The 16,469-nt window shown below is 47.9% G+C and overlaps 1 protein-coding gene across 8 annotated transcripts in view; it reads left to right on the top strand.

The window, feature by feature from the left end:
- Window positions 1-16,469, top strand: part of ninl (ninein-like) — a 148,453-nt gene that overhangs the window by 43,610 nt on the left and 88,374 nt on the right. For all 8 annotated transcript variants that reach the window (XM_070890052.1, XM_070890056.1, XM_070890054.1 and 5 more), the window contains 3 exons: window positions 3,327-3,393; window positions 7,988-8,178; window positions 16,058-16,207. In XM_070890052.1, coding sequence (XP_070746153.1) covers window positions 3,327-3,393; window positions 7,988-8,178; window positions 16,058-16,207 — 408 coding nt within the window. The remainder of the gene's footprint in view (window positions 1-3,326; window positions 3,394-7,987; window positions 8,179-16,057; window positions 16,208-16,469) is intronic.

Raw genomic sequence — 16,469 nt, 5'->3', positions numbered from 1 at the left:
CTGGTGCATTTTGTGTTTTTTTTTTACTTTGTTCCCTCTTCGAACGAACACGCAGAGATGCAGAATAGTCTCTCTGAATAGAACCTCGGTACAGCTGAAACTGCTGCTTGTGTGGAGTGAAGGAAAATATCTCTCTCTTATAGCATGAGTTTGTAGAGTTCCACAAATGAGGAAGTGGTCTGCAGTGTTGGCCGTTCTGTGGGATTGCACTTCGAAGTTTAGTAAAATTGCTTTACTGATGTGGAAGGATTGCCCTGTACTCAAAAGATTAACAAGTAGTTTACATTTCAAGGTTATGTAACTGGCTGTCTTGAATACAGCCCTTGGGTACGAGAGCAATTGGTCAGATAATCGAGCAACCTTTTGATCAGTTAATCTTTTGGGATGAACTGTAGATGTTTTTAGTGTCTCTGTTTATAGCTTTCCAGTATCTGGAGCGAGATCTGACTTGTGTTTTTCCACAACCCTAACCAATTGACTTCCCTGTGATCAGCCAAGGGATGGAGGCATTGATTCAGGCTGTTTGCCGTTCAAACTATGCATTGGTTCTCCGAGTGCTCGCTGGCCAGGGGCCGCGCAGACTGCTGGGCTAGGCTGCCATGCTGCTCCTTCCACTCCCCGGCCTGCTCCGATGGTGGCATACCACTCCAGGGAGCAGCACGTGCTGGAGCAGGAGAGCAACGGCAGTGAAAAGGGACATCACCAAGGTCCAGGTCGGTGATTGGAGCGCGGGCAGGTACAGCAGGAGTGGCGAGGTCGGCGTGAAGGAGCAGCGAGGGATTGTAGAGGGACGTGATTGGGGCCCAGGAGAGGCGCGAGTTTGGGGCCCAGAAGAGGCGAGGACCCAGGGGCAGCACGGGCCAGCCCACACTGCGATATGTGTGCGCAATAGGTCCGTGCAGCAGAGCAGGTCTCCAGTCGTCTTGGTTAATCTTTGCTACTGGACCAAGACCTGGCTCTGTCAAGCCCGTGTGGTGGCTGGTGTGCAACGGTCACCACACGTTAAAAAAATCCACGCACAGGCATCTTCCACCCTTCAGGATTTAGTTCGGACCTGGAATTTTAGGTCCATCATTGAAACACCTGTGAACTTTTTGACGTGGAAGCAAGTCATCCTCGATTCGAGGGACTGCCTATGATGATAATGATGGTTCTCCTAGTTACAGACTTTGCGATACATTACAAACTGTAATTCCAAAGCGTTCTGGTCAAATACATCATGTGCTGTACTTCCATACTCTGCAATGAAGGACTTTTCTTAATGCTTCAGTGTGTACAACAACTGTAACATATAATCTACAAATCATGGCTTGTGCACATTTTTAGCTGGCTCTGCTCTGCATCTCTCTTAAACCAAATGAAAGACTTGTATTTACCTAGCGCTTTTCACGACCTTGGCACGTCCCAAGTGCTTTATAGAAACATAGAAAATAGGTGCAGGAGTAGGCCATTCGGCCCTTTGAGCCTGCACCATCATTCAATAAGATCATGGCTGATCATTCCCTCAGTACCCCTTTCCTGCTTTCTCTCCATACCACTTGATCCCCTTAGCCGTAAGAGCCATATCTAACTCCCTCTTGAATATATCCAATGAACTGGCATCAACAACTCTCTGCGGCAGGGAATTCCACAGGTTAACAACTCTCTGAGTGAAGAAGTTTCTCCTCATCTCAGTCCTAAATGGCCTACCCCTTATCCTAAGACTATGTCCCCTGGTTCTGGACTTCCCCAACATCGGGAACATTCTTCCCGCATCTAACCTGTCCAGTCCCGCCAGAATCTTATATCTTTCTATGAGATCCCCTCTCATCCTTCTAAACTCCAGTGAATAAAGGCCCAGTTGATCCAGTCTCTCCTCATATGACAGCCCAGCCATCCCGGGAATCAGTCTAGTGAACCTTCGCTGCACTCCCTCAATAGCAAGAAAGTCCTTCCTCAGATTAGGAGATCAAAACTGAACACAGTATTCCAGGTGAGGCCTCACTAAGACCCTGTACAACTGCAGTAAGACCTCCCTGCTTCTATATAGCCAATGAAGTACTTTTTGAAGTTGCAATGTAGGAAACGTGCAGCTAATTTATGCACAGCAAGGTCCCACTTACAGCAATGTGATAATGTCCAGATAATCTGTGTTTTTAATGATATTAGTTCAGGGATGAATGTTGGCCAGGGAAACCTGCCCTGCTCTTCTTAGTGCTGTGGGATCTTTTCATCCACCTGAGAGGGCAGATCGAGCCTCTCTTTAATGTCTCATCGGAACGACGGCACCTCTGACAGTGCAGCACTCCCTTAGTACTGCACTGGAGTGTCAGCCGAGAATTTGTGCACTGGAGTGAGACTTGTAACCACAACCTTCTGACTCAGAGGCAAGAGCGTTACCACTGAATCGCAGCTGACACCCTGTTGTGGGTTTATTTGGAGAACAGTTCCATGGCACTGGTCACCCTCCCATATCTTTGCTCGCATGTGAGGTTTGACCATGAATGTCATGAGGCTTATTCCATGACCGTGCAATCCAATCCTGTCTTCACCCGTCGTAAGCAGGTGGTCTCGAGATATTAATCTGGAATGGGAATCCTGGTCAATTCTCCTCTTCCTATAGAACCCTAAGCACTGACTGAGACCAGTTAACTCAACAGTGATCCTCCTACAACATCAACTGGCATTTATATAATGCCTTTAATGTAGTAAAATGTTCACAGGTGTGTTATCGGATGAGAATTGGCACCTAGCCACGGAAGGAAATATTAGGACAGGTGTTTGGTCAAAAAGGTAGGTTTTAAGCAACATCTTAAAGGAGGAGAGCGAGGTAGAGAGAGACAGAGAGGTTTAGGAAGGGAATTCCAGAGCTTTGGGCCTAGTCAGCTGAAGGCACAGCTGCCAATGGTGGCATAAAAAAAAATCAGGCCTGTGCAAGAGGCCAGAATTGGAGGAACACAGAGATCTCAGAGGGTTGTAGAGCTGAAGGAGGTTAGAGATAGGGAGTGGACTCATTGGATAGCTCTATCAAAGAGTCGGTACAGGAGTGATGGCTGAATAGTCTCCTCCTGTGACGTATGAATCCATGATTTTCTGTGTCACCTTTCTCTATTCCCCGCCCCCACTGCCCCCTTGGTGAACACCCAGCAACAGGGTCAATTCAGGCCACAAGCTCATAGTGATCACTATGAAGGCCGATCCTGAGGGTTCCAGTGTGGTTACCTGGCATCAATTTGTGCAAGTGCGGAATTCGCAGTGCACTGGTCGTGCCAACTGAACATTCTCCCAGTGAGCCTCCCTACAGTTTAGTTAGCTGTTGAATTTATTGGAGTCTTCTTATATTACAGAGCCTCAAGTCTGATGAAGAGCTTGAAAGCCATAAAGAACCTCAGTATGAAACCTTTGAAGCACAAGGTAAAGTGTTGTTTTTACCTTCTGGCCGTTACCTCTTCTATCCCACAACAACTTGCATTTATATAGCGTCTTTAATGTAGTAAAATGTCCCAAGAAGCTTCACAGGAACATAGGAACAGAAGTAGACCATTCAGCCGCTCGAGCCTGATTCGCACAGGAACATAATCAGACAACATTTGACACCGAGCAAAGAAGGGGACATGGGGAAGGTGACCTAAAGCTTTGTCGGAGTTCGGTTTTAAGGAGCGTCTTGAAGGAAGAGAGAATGGTAGCGATGCGGAGAGGTTAAGGGAGGGAATTCCAGAGCTAGGGACCTATATGGCTGAATGCACGGCTGCCATTGGTAGGGCGAAGGGAGAGTTCAAAGATCGCAGAGTTCATGTAGGGCTGGAGGAGGTCACAGATAGGGAGGGCCAAGGAGAAATTTGAACATGTGGATGAGAATTATCAAACCAAGGAGTTGTAGGACCGGGAGCCAATGTAGGTTACCGAGCACAGGTGATGGTGAACCGGACTTGTTGCGGGTTAGGATCTAAATTCAAATGACATCATTTGGAAGTGAAATAAAAAAATAAAATGCTGGAAATCCGCAGCTGGACAGGCAGTTTCTGTGGCGAGAGAAACCGAGTTAATGTATCCGGTCGATGACCTGTCGTCAGGCCTGAAACGTTAACTCTGTTTCTCTCTCCACAGAAGCTGCCCGACCTGCTGAATGTTTCCAGCATTCTCTGTTTTTATTTCAGATTTCCAGCATCCGCAGTATTTCACTTTTGTAATTTGCAAGTGACCCTGATGGATGCCGTTGATGGTCATTTTATTTATAGTAGTAACAAAGTTCCGATTGTCTTCAGGGTTTTTCAGAATGCTCTTTGCACACAGTCGATTTTCAATTCTAGTTTCTTCGTGTGCATAAGTTTTTGCAGGATTTTGTTTACTCAAACATTTCTGTAAATTCCTAATGCGGATTACAACTAGACACGTGTTTCAAGTTAACCCTGGCTGTCTGCTGTCCCTTCACAAAAGGAGACTGGCTGTTGGTGACAATGAAAGGTGGGAAACAACTCCCCAAGTTCCCTAGTAATGGCGAGGATTTGTCCTGTGGGCTACTGGAAGACACAACTGTATGAGCAGCTCCTGGGTGGGTTGGTTGACCGTCTATTCTTCTTTTGTAACTCTGCTATATTTCATAATATGTTAATCTTGCCCGGTTACTGGGAGAATAAGCTCAGACACTGTTTGAGAATACTGGTCCTTCACCAAATACAGCTAGAGATCCTTCAAGCCAATAATGTTGTTTTGCTGTGAACTATTTTCCTTTTAAGAAAGAAATACCAGGAATAAAATGAGTGATGTACAGAGTTATGCTCCTGTTGTTTTGTGATGCTGAATTACGAACTATTTACGTAACACATCTTGTTACAAATGATATTTTTACGCCGTTTATTTTTTTTCACCTGCCCCTTGGGTATTCCAGGTGACTGTGGGTTAATCTGTTTTGCGGCCCCTGTTACCTTTGTTCTGGTATCCAAGATATGCTTGGGTGTCCCAGGGGAGACTTGTGGCAGTAACCATCCTGTGGCAGCAACTGTTCCATTTAATCCTTGCTGGTGATGCAGCTGAAACTGGATTTGCCATATGGCGAATTGCAGACAGTAAAGTTCCAGCTGTTGCTGTACAGCACAGTGTAATTGAACTTTGACCTGCTGCACCACTGGCCCTGATGTCTTAAAGGGTTAAATTACGAGGACAGGCTGCGTAAAACTTGGGTTGCATTCCCTTGCATTCAGAAGGTTGAGGAGTGATCTGATCGAGGTGTTTAAAATGATTAAGGGATTCAGTGGGGTAGATACAGAGAAACTTTCCTCTGGTGGCGGAATCCAGAACAGGTGCATGGCCTTAAAATTTGAGCTAGGCCATTCAGAGGTGAAATCAGGAAGTACTTCTTCCACACAAAGGGTAGTGGAAATCTGGAACACTCCCCCCAAAAGGCTGTGGATGTTGGAACTTTCAAGACTGAGATATTTGTTGGGCAGATTTTTGTTGGGTAAGGGTGTCGAGGGATCTGGACCAAAGGCGGGTAAATGGGGTTGAGGTACAGACCAGCCGTGATCTAATTGAATGGCTGAACAGGCTCGAGGGGCTGAATGGCCTGCTGCTGTCCCTATGTCTGTTCTCTTACACAAAATTTAAAAAATGGTTTTTCCCTTGTGTAAGGGGGTGGCGGAGACATAGGAACAGGAGGGAGGGAAATGCCGTCAACATAATCCTCTGAATATTGTCATCAATGTAAGCATGCATCAAAGTAATGAAAGCAGCAATGTATATTTGTTGTCACAATGATGCTTTGATTAGAACTTAATTTACATGTATTAAAATTAAGTTGGTTAGTAAATAAGCTTTGCATCGCTATGTAAAATACAAGTCAAATTTTTTGGGGGTGTTCACATTTATTCATAAGGAACTTTTAAGCATGCAGGTTGGACTTTGCATGTGGAGATTGGGTTGACTATATCCTTTTCTCTAAATCCATCTGCTGCTGAAACTCTCATCCACGTGTTTGTTGCCTCTGGACTCGACTATTCCAATGCTCTCCTGGCCAGCCTCAAACCTACCAACCTGTGTGAACTTGTGCTCATCCAAAACTCTGCTGCTCATATACTAACTCTCACCTGCTCACCCATCACCCCTGTGCTCGCCAACATAGATTGGCAATGCCTCGATGTAAAAATTCTCGTCCTTGTGTTCAAATCCCTCCATGGTCTCACCCCTCCCTATCTCTGTAACCTCCTCCAACCCTCCTAGATTTCTGCACTCCAATTCTGACCTCTTGCACATCCCTGATTTCCTTCGCTCCACCTATTGTCCTTTTAGAAACAAGTTAAACTGCAATGAAATATTACACCGCACACTGGACTTCCACAGTGCTGTATATCATGGATTGTATCCATAATGTGCAACGTAGCCATAGGGGTAGCGGGGGGCCGGGGGGTGTTAGTCATTTCTGTGTCGTTCTTATGTGTTTCATGACTCTTGTGACTGTGTTGCACTTTGCATAACCTAATTTAACTTGCTTTTGTAAGGATGATATTTAGTATAGTATTAGGCAGTCCCTCGTATCGATGATGACCTGCTTCCACACCAAAAAGGGATGAGTTCACAGTGTTTCAATGAGGGACCTAATATTCCAGATTCCCAACTACATGTTGAAGGGTGGAAGATGCCTGTGTGTGGATTTTTTTAACGTGGGGTGGCCGTTGCACAACAGCCACCACACGGACTTGACAGAGCTCGGTCTTGATCCAGTAGCGAGGGTTAACCAAGACGACTGGAGACCAGCTTTGCTGCACGGACCTAAAGCGCTCACATATCGCAGTGTGGGCTGGCCCGTGCTGCCCCTGGGCCCTCGCCTCTCCTGGGCCCCGATCTCTCACTGCTCCTCAGCCCCGATCAAAAATGGAGCAATCAGAAACAGGACATCAATTTGTCTCCTCTTATCTTGGAGACATCAAATATCAACACTGTTATCTGAAATATCAAAATATTAAACTCCAGCCTAGCTGAAGGGTTATTAACATTAGCAGAAACAAATGGCAACTAACAGAATGAACACGATTCAGTAGGATGTGAATAACAGCAGCAGAATCCAAACCCTGCAGTCACTTGTGAACTTGCTGGTGTCTCACACTGGGGAGAGGCCATTCACCTGCTCTGAGTGTGGGAAGGGATTCACTCACTCTTCCAGCCTGCTGGATGATATTTACAGTCGTAGAGTTGGAGGAAAGTTGACCATCAATCTAATCTCCACATGCTGTGGTAATTCTTTTAATTGGTGGAAGTATACTTATACTGTTTTTAAAAAAAAAAACAATATATCAGAATTACACAGCACATTTTCTACATTGGTTTCTTGGATTAATAAAGCGATGTGAAACATGTACTAATAAAATAGAGTACAAAAGCAAAAAAGTAATGCCAAACCTTTATGAAACCCTGGTTCGGCCTCAGTTGGAGTAGTGTGTTCAATTCTGGGCGCCACACTTTAGGAAGGATATCAAGGCCTTGGAGAGGGTGCAAAGGAGATTTACCAGAATGGTACCAGCGAATGAGGGACTTCAGTTAGGTGGAGAGACCAGAGAAGCTGGGGTTGTTCTCTCTAGAACAGAGAAGATTAAGGGGTGATTTAATGGAGGTGTTCAAAATTCTGAAGGGTTTTTGAGGATAAACTTTTTCCACTGGCTGGAGGGTTGATGACCACAGGACACAGATTTAAGTTCCTGACCATGGCAGAAGAACCAGAGGGAAGATGTGAATGGTTTCATGTAGTGTTATGATCTGGAATGCACTGCCTGAAAGGGTGGAGGAAGCAGATTTCAAAAGTGAATTGGATAAATACAGTGCTTGAAAATAAAAATTTGCAGGGCAATGGGGAAAGAGCAGTGGGGCCGGACTAATTGGATAGCTCTACCAAATGACCTTCTGTGCTGTATGATTTTTTGGCATGCAATAGTTGTTACACTCAGCAAAATGTTCCTTATCTCTTCTGTGAGAATTGTAAACACTGTTGAGCACTGTTTATGTTAAAATTCTCAATTAGGTCAGCTGAACATGTGGAATCCCGATGGCTTTGACAGTCCCAGAAGGTCCTCCACTCCTTGCCCCGCAGCTACGGAGAACCATGTGCAAGCTATCTGGGATGAGTTGGGAGTAGGGAAGAATGGCTACCTTAACCGAGAGGAATTGGCGACAGTCTGCGATAATATTGGCCTAAAGGACCTCAAAGGCGAAGTATGTGTGTTAACCTCAACCTAACTTCCCTTTACTGTAAACATGACGCAGTGTCGGTAACATAGTATTGACACTTTTCATGCAGAAAACTGGCCTATGATATTATCTTTCTCTTCAGTCTCCTTGTGTCACAAGGCTCCTTGCACCAAGAGGGTGAGCAGGGACTTGTGTGCTCGATCTCTGATGATGCGCTCTGATAATCAACTGCTAATTGGTTGGATAATGAACCAATAACTTCTAATTATATTAATTAATGAGATACCGAGTTAATAGTTGCGATGTGGGGGATTGCTGTTTCATGCGCACTTTATGGCCCCAAGTTTCCACACGATAAAAAACGGGCGCCCCTCCGAGCTGGGCGCCCGTTTTTCGCGCCGAAAACGGCGCCGGAAAAAAACCACGTGATTCTGGAGCGCCCTGCAGCTCCATTTCTGCTAGGCGCGGCGACCAGGGGGCATAGCCTACCACGCGCCGATTTTGTAAGTGGGAGGGGGCGGATACCATTTAAATTAATTTTTTTCCTGCTGGCAACCCTGCGCATGCGCGTTGGAGCGTTCGCGCACGCGCAGTGTGAAGGAAACATTGGCACTCGGCCATTTTTGTAGTTCTTTGTAGCTGTTTAATTTTTGAACATTTTTTAATAAAAGCACATTGCCATCAGCACATCAGCACTGAGGCTTCTTGCAGCAGTGAGAAGGCTGCAGGAAGCCTCAAAGTTGACGCAGTCGTTTCCCGACGGCCTTCCCCCCCCCCCCCCCCCCCCCCGCTGCCGTCGGGAATGGCTGCTGAACTTGTGAGGCTTCCTGCAGCCTTCTCACTGTCTCCTTCCCCCCCCCCCCGCCCGCCGTCTGGAACGGCTTCCTCCCCCCCGCTGCATTCGGTCGGTCGGGCCCGCACTCCCTCCTCCTCCCTCCCCCCCCCCCCCCCCGCCGGGAACGGCTGCCTCCTCCCCCCCTGCCGTCAGGAACAAACGGCTTCCTCCTCTTTCCCCCCACCGCGGGAACGAACGGCTGCCTCCTCCCCCCCCCCCCCCCCCCCCCCCCCCCCCCGCCGCAGGATCGAACGGCTGCCTCCTCCCCCCCCCCCCCCCCCCCACCCCCCGCCGCAGGATCGAACGGCTGCCTCCTCCCCCCCCCCCCCCACCCCCCGCCGCAGGATCGAACGGCTGCCTCCTCCCCCCCCCCCCCACCCCCCGCCGCAGGATCGAACGGCTGCCTCCTCCCCCCCCCCCCACCCCCCGCCGCAGGATCGAACGGCTGCCTCCTCCCCCCCCCCCCACCCCCCGCCGCAGGATCGAACGGCTGCCTCCTCCCCCCCCCCCCCACCCCCCGCCGCAGGATCGAACGGCTGCCTCCTCCCCCCCCCCCCCACCCCCCGCCGCAGGATCGAACGGCTGCCTCCTCCCTCCCCCCCCCCCCCACCCCCCGCCGCAGGATCGAACGGCTGCCTCCTCCCCCCCCCCCCCCCCCACCCCCCGCCGCAGGATCGAACGGCTGCCTCCTCCCCCCCCCCCCCACCCCCCGCCGCAGGATCGAACGGCTGCCTCCTCCCCCCCCCCCCCCACCCCCCGCCGCAGGATCGAACGGCTGCCTCCTCCCCCCCCCCCCCCACCCCCCGCCGCAGGATCGAACGGCTGCCTCCTCCCCCCCCCCCCCCCCCACCCCCCGCCGCAGGATCGAACGGCTGCCTCCTCCCCCCCCCCCCCACCCCCCGCCGCAGGATCGAACGGCTGCCTCCTCCCCCCCCCCCCCACCCCCCGCCGCAGGATCGAACGGCTGCCTCCTCCCCCCCCCCCCCCCCCACCCCCCGCCGCAGGATCGAACGGCTGCCTCCTCCCCCCCCCCCCCCCCACCCCCCGCCGCAGGATCGAACGGCTGCCTCCTCCCCCCCCCCCCCACCCCACCCCCCGCCGCAGGATCGAACGGCTGCCTCCTCCCCCCCCCCCCCCCCCACCCCCCGCCGCAGGATCGAACGGCTGCCTCCTCCCCCCCCCCCCCCCCCCACCCCCCGCCGCAGGATCGAACGGCTGCCTCCTCCCCCACCCCGCGGGAACGAACGGCTGCCTCGTTTTGTGAGGCTTCCTGCAGCATTCTCCGTGCCTGAAGCACTTTCACACAGGTAGGAAGATGGTTTATTTAATCTTTTCTTTGCTTATAAATTTTTATTCAGGTTGGATTTATTTGTATAAGTATAACTAAGGATTTATTATAGAATTTAATGACTTCCCTCCCCCCCCCACCTCGTTCTGGACGCCTAATTTGTAACCTGCACCTGATTTTTTAAAGTGTAGACAAGGTTTTTTCAGTTCTACAAAAATCTTCACTTGCTCCATTCTAAGTTAGTTTGGAATACGTTTTCACTGTGGAAACTTTCAAATCGGGCATCAGTGACCGGACACGTCCCCTTTTGAAGAAAAAAATTCTGTTCCAAAGTGAAACTGTTCTAACCGACTAGAACTGCAGAAAACAAAATGTGGAGAATTGCGATTTCTAAGATAGTCCGTTCTCCACCAGTTGCTCCTAAAAATCAGGCGCAAATCATGTGGAAACTTGGGCCCAATATCTGGCTGCCTGCGGGAGCATATTCATCACTTGTGTGCTGAGGTTCGGTGTTTGTGCACTCCAGTTTAAATCTGCAAGATCGCTGACTTCAGAACCACGGCCAAAATAGAAATGTTGTCAACCGCTGAAAGCCAAGGTGTAGATGCTGATGGCAGAGTTTTATCTGGACCCGAGGCACACACGAGCAGCCCAGTTTAACTTGCTTTTGCTTTTTACAGGATTATGTTTAAATTGTTATGTGTGTAAGCACTCTAATAATGACTCCACGAGATGAGGTATTGTACTTGAACTGTTGTGACCTTAGGCCATTTATTGCAGCTCCCTGAATGAGGATACAGTGAGGTGAGCTCCCTTTTATACTGGGTTACCTGCAGTGTGCAGGTGACCCTTAGGCCTCCACCAGTAGCACCATCTGGTGATACAGGTATAGTATATACAGTGAAGATACATTCAGTGGTCTTGTATAACTGTACATACATTATACATACACAACATAAATCTTTAGGCCTTTGCTTCATCTGACTAGTTCAGTTCGAAGGCCAACATCATCTTTAACATCAATTCTCCAACCTGTAACCATGTGAACATCATGTGGTCCCCATCTCTGCGGTCTCTGTCATTGAAAATGGGAATTTCTGAACATTTCCTTGCCTCCCTTGCATTCACATCTCTTGGCCTACTTTCAATCCCATTAGCTTTCACCTCTGGAAAAACTGCTCCCCAGCTTCCTCGCCAGTTCAACTCTAACTTCCCCACACTGCTCTGGCTCTCCATCAGTCATGGCGAACACTGCCACTGACCTGCCAAGCAGCTAGCTCCATCACTTCTGCTTCCGATGCTGCCTGCCGCCTTGCGTCATAAAGCTCCCAGCTTTACACCCTTACGTCTGAGAGCTGTAGACTTGAGCACACCTGGTTGTGGGATGAGTCTTGTCAACCACCAAACCTGGCCGGACCATGTCGAGCCTGAACACTGTTGTGTCTCCACAGTCAAACCCTCCTATTATTGCAGCAACACCCTGGAGGGCAAGAACAAACCACAGCTCCTTTTACCTGAAAGATCGCTCTCTCAAACCCCCAGCCCTGGCCTTGTCTTCCTCCCTCCATCCTTGGTTGTAAAACCAAGTGTGACAATCCAATGGATTTCTTCATCTCGAAGATCGAGACCATCGTGCAGTTGCCTCGGGTGCCCACCCCCTTCTCCCTACCCTGATACCAACCACCTCACTCACCCTAATCTCATTCCTTTCACTTCTCAGCTTCTCTCCCTTCACCCTCTCCAAGCTCATCTATTCTACAAGACCTAACTTCTGCTCTTTAGCTTGCCACCCTACAGAACTCCTGACCATTAAACAATCTTCCTCGCCAAGTGCTCACTCACATTTTTTTAAAACTTTTTCTGATCAGACACTGTGTTTCTTCCTCTCCTCAAAACACACACTCTTGACCGTTTTTCAATTCCAACCACTGCCCAATTTCTAATCTCTTATCCAATATCCGTGAAGTGATATGGTATCCCAGTGATGTGTTATGCCTTGATTTTAAAATACTCATCCTTGTGTTCATATCCCTCCATGGCCTCCCCCCGCTCCCCCCCCCCCCCACCCATCTCTAAAACCTCCTCCAGCCCACAACTCTCTGAAGTCTCTGCACTCCTCCAATTGTGTCCTTTTGCGCACCCACCACTTCCTTTGCTCCACCATTGATGGCCGTGCCTTCAGCTATCTAGGCCTTAAGCTCAGGAATTTCCTCCCTAAACCCCTCTTCCTCTCTACTGCTCTTTCCATCTTTTAAATTGCTCCTTGAAACCTGTCTCTTTGACCAAGCTTTTGGTCACCACTCCTAATATCTCTCTATATGGCTTGGTGTAAAATTTTGTCTGATAACGCTCCTGTGAAGCTTTTTACGACATTAAAGGCACTATATTTTTAAAACCTTAAAGGCACCGCGAGCCTGGAGCAGCTGGAGGTAGTTTTAAACATCAGCATCTCCCTGACAATGGAGGCAGCTCGAGCCTATTACAGGTCCTGTCACGAGGACAAAATGAGAAATAAAAAGCAATAAAATTATGACCTCACAAGGATGGAGGACAGTGATTGGTTCTTCCAGATTAATTGAATCACTGGCCAGGGAATGAATCTTAAAGACAGCTAATAACTGATTTAATTTGATTCAATTGCTGATTTTCTAATTTTAACTTAATTTATAATTATGGTATATATTATTTAATTTTATTTAATTATAATTAATCTTTATTATACTAATTTTAATATTGTATACTCCTTATTGTATTATTTACAATGTAATTTGAAGTTCTTTTTTTGCCTGTGTCTTTCTGCGTGCGCATTTTGGCTGCCGCTTCAGACCCGAGCCTTTAACCTCTTTTTACACTTCCTTCTCATGCTTTGTCTCTTGTTCCCTCAATGGTCAATATCTAACATGTTGTAAAATTGTTGTGAAGCGCCTTGGGACGTTTTACTACGTTAAAGGTGCTATATAAATAAAAGTTATTGTTATATAAATGCAAGTTGTCTATGTTGTTTCTTATCCCTCCCACAACACCCTGTTTGAATCTCTTCATTTTTTTTTGCCCATAGCCCTGGTCAAAGTCACCAATGATCTTCTCTGTGACTGCAACCATGCTGCTTTATTCGTCTTTGTGCTACTTGACCTCCCAGCAGTGTTCAATACGGTTGATGGGCTACCCTTGCTTCTAATTCATCTTCCATTTTCGTGGGACTTCCCATTGCATGGTTCCATTCCTAATCATCCCAATGACACTACCGCATCTCCAGTAATAGCTTCTGTTCCAACTCCTGTTTGGTCACTTCTGGAGTTCTGGCCTTGGCCGCCTCATCTACATTCTGTTCCTTGATGGCGTCATCAATATGCATGGGGTCGGCTTCCACTCACGTGCTGATTGTGCCCAGCTCTATGTCTCCATACTTCCCTAATCCCACGATCATCGTCATGCTATCAGACTACCTGCCTAACATGTCACTGGAGGAGCCAGGTTTCCTACAATTGGGAAGACCAAAGCCATTGGCCCAGATTTTTGCTACCAAAATGTTGGCGAGTTTAATGGCGCTCAGCTGTTATTAAAGTGTAAATCGCCCAGCAACTTGTGGTGTGGAAGAGAAACCCTGCAAATTGCGAATCGCCACAAGTTGCTGGACGATGTGCTGCTTCGCCTTTGACCTTGCGACAACGGCAACGCGCCATCAACTTCCCCGTGAGTTTCAAGAAACTGCAGCATTTGCACATTAATTGCTAATTAAACTCACTGCAGAAAGTTAGGACTTGGACTTAATAGCATACATATCATTTTAATACAGTGATCTATGTTCCTACAATGCCAATCAACGTCTCTAACCTGGAAAGGGAACAATTTAAACTGTGGAGTCTCATTCCTGTAGGTGGTAAATTGTTCTTGGAGACTTTTTAAATTTAAAATGTTCTAATTTTTTCTTTTAAGTCTCTCTCTCTCTCGTAATACAATCTTTCTTTCCCTCTCTATTTCTCTTACTATCTTACGTGAGAGAGAGAGAGACTTAAATGAAAAAATTAGAACATTTTAAATTTAAAAAATCTCCAAGAACAATTTACCACCTGCAGGAATGAGACTCCACCGTTGAAATTGCTCCCTTTCCAGGTTAGAGACGTTGATCTGACTCTAATTCACCATATTTTGTTCTAAGTTCCTCTTTCTTTCTCAATCCTTAAATCTCATTGGTTAAGGAGATAGACTGCTGGTCCCGTTGTTCACCTAGATCCCTGTTGCCTCTGCCGCGCTGTGATCAGCTCATACTTCCATCAATTTGCAGGGCAAAACATTTTCGAGCTGAAGGGTGAGGGGAAAAATCAAACTAACAGGGCATGCCATGAGATACCCCACTCCAGAAAATTCTGGGCCAATGTCTTCAACCCTACCAAAAACTCTACCGCCTTAATATTGATTCTGCTTGCTCAGGCTGAACCAGACTGCGTGCAACCAGTTCATTCTAGGGCCCAGCTTCGAGCTCCATAGCCTAGCTAGTATTTGCTTCCACCTCCACAACATGGCTACCTCTGCCCCAATCTTATCCACCAATGCCCTTCATCACTTATCAACTGCACTTCTCCAATGGCCACGTTGATGACCTCCTGCCCTCCTTGCACGTCTTCTGACCTCCACTTTCCAAGTTTTTCAAGCCACTGTCACCTGCGTCTTTTTAAAAAAAAGACTTGCATTTATATAGCACCTTTGACCACCTCAGAACATCCCAAAGCACTTTAGAGCCATTGAAGTATTTTTGAATTTTAGTCACTGTTGTAATGTAAGAAAAGTGGCAGTCAATTTGCTCCCACAAACAGCAATGGGATAATGACCAGATAATCTGATATTTAGTGATGTTGATTGAGGGATAAATATTGGCCCCAGGACACCGGGGATAAGACCCCTGCTCTTCTTCAAAATAGTGCCATGGGATCTTTTATGCCCACCTGAGAGGGCAGACAGGGCCTTGGTGTAACGGCGCATCCTAAAGACGGGACCTCCGGCAGTGCAGTGCTACCTCAGCACTGCACTGCAGCCCCGTACTAAGTCCCGCTCGTTCATTACACTTATCCTTGTTGACCAAATTGGTTCTCTGTCAGTGGATTGAAATTTGAATCCTCGCCCTGGACCACAAATCCCTCTACAATCTTCTCACCCTACCCCTGAAACTTCCTCCATCCTTTCGGTACCCGCCGCCCCCGCCATCATCCCGCTCCCATCCCTTCTCGTACTGCCTCCCCTTCCCACCAACACTTCACTTACTACTCCGCCCACTCTATACGAAGTGGCAGGATCTTCAGCCATCTCGACCCAATTCGTTAGAACTCCCTTTTTACCTCCCTCCCCTACTTTTAAAAGCCTTCTCAAAAGTCATCTTTTCGAGCAACGTCACTCCTCCTAACACTTCAGCAAAGACTTGTTTCTGCCCTGTCAGGTGGACGTAAAAGATCCCATGGCATTATTCGAAGAAGAATGGCGGTGCGGGGGGGGTGGGGGGTTCTCCCCAGAGTCCTGGCCAATATGTATCCCTCAACCAACATCACTAAAACAGATGATCTGATTATCACATTGCTGTTTGTGGGAGCTTGCAGTGCGCAAATTAGCTGCCGCGCTTCCTACATTACAGCAGTGACTACACTCCCAAAATTAGCTCATTGGCTGTGAAGCGCTTTGGGATGTCCTGAGGTAAGAAAAGGCGCTATATAAATGCAAGTCTGCCTTTCTAGTTTACATGGTTCTGGCTTGGATGATGAGATTATTGACGGTGATTTTTTTTTCTGTAGGAAGTTGATGATCTGTTCAGAAACCTGGATAAAGATGGTGATGGGAAAGTGAGCCTCAATGAGTTTCTTCTTGGCTTGTTTCGACATGGACCTACGGCTTCGAGCCCTTCGACACCCTACAAGCACAAATACCAGCGAGCACTCCATCAGGTTAGGCAGCTTATATTAGGATTATCCTTTTTTGTTAATATTGTTTAATTATATAAAGCCAAGCTTGCTCTCCCTCACTTGTTTTTCCGAGTGGTTCATCACTCATTCCTCTAACACGTGGCTGCCGTTCTTGGCAGCTCCATTCGTACCCCTTTCCACCGTGCCCCATTCCTGTTTCCGCCTCCCCCATCTTCTTGTTCCCATCGTTCGCACACTGCCTCCCCTTCCCACCACTAATTCCACTCCCTTGCTACCATTACTG

The sequence above is a fragment of the Pristiophorus japonicus genome, chromosome 9, assembly GCF_044704955.1.
Source record: "Pristiophorus japonicus isolate sPriJap1 chromosome 9, sPriJap1.hap1, whole genome shotgun sequence".
In the NCBI taxonomy this organism is placed as follows: domain Eukaryota; kingdom Metazoa; phylum Chordata; class Chondrichthyes; family Pristiophoridae; genus Pristiophorus; species Pristiophorus japonicus.
Note: the sequence above shows the minus strand (reverse complement) of the source record. Positions and strands in the feature narration are given on the sequence as shown.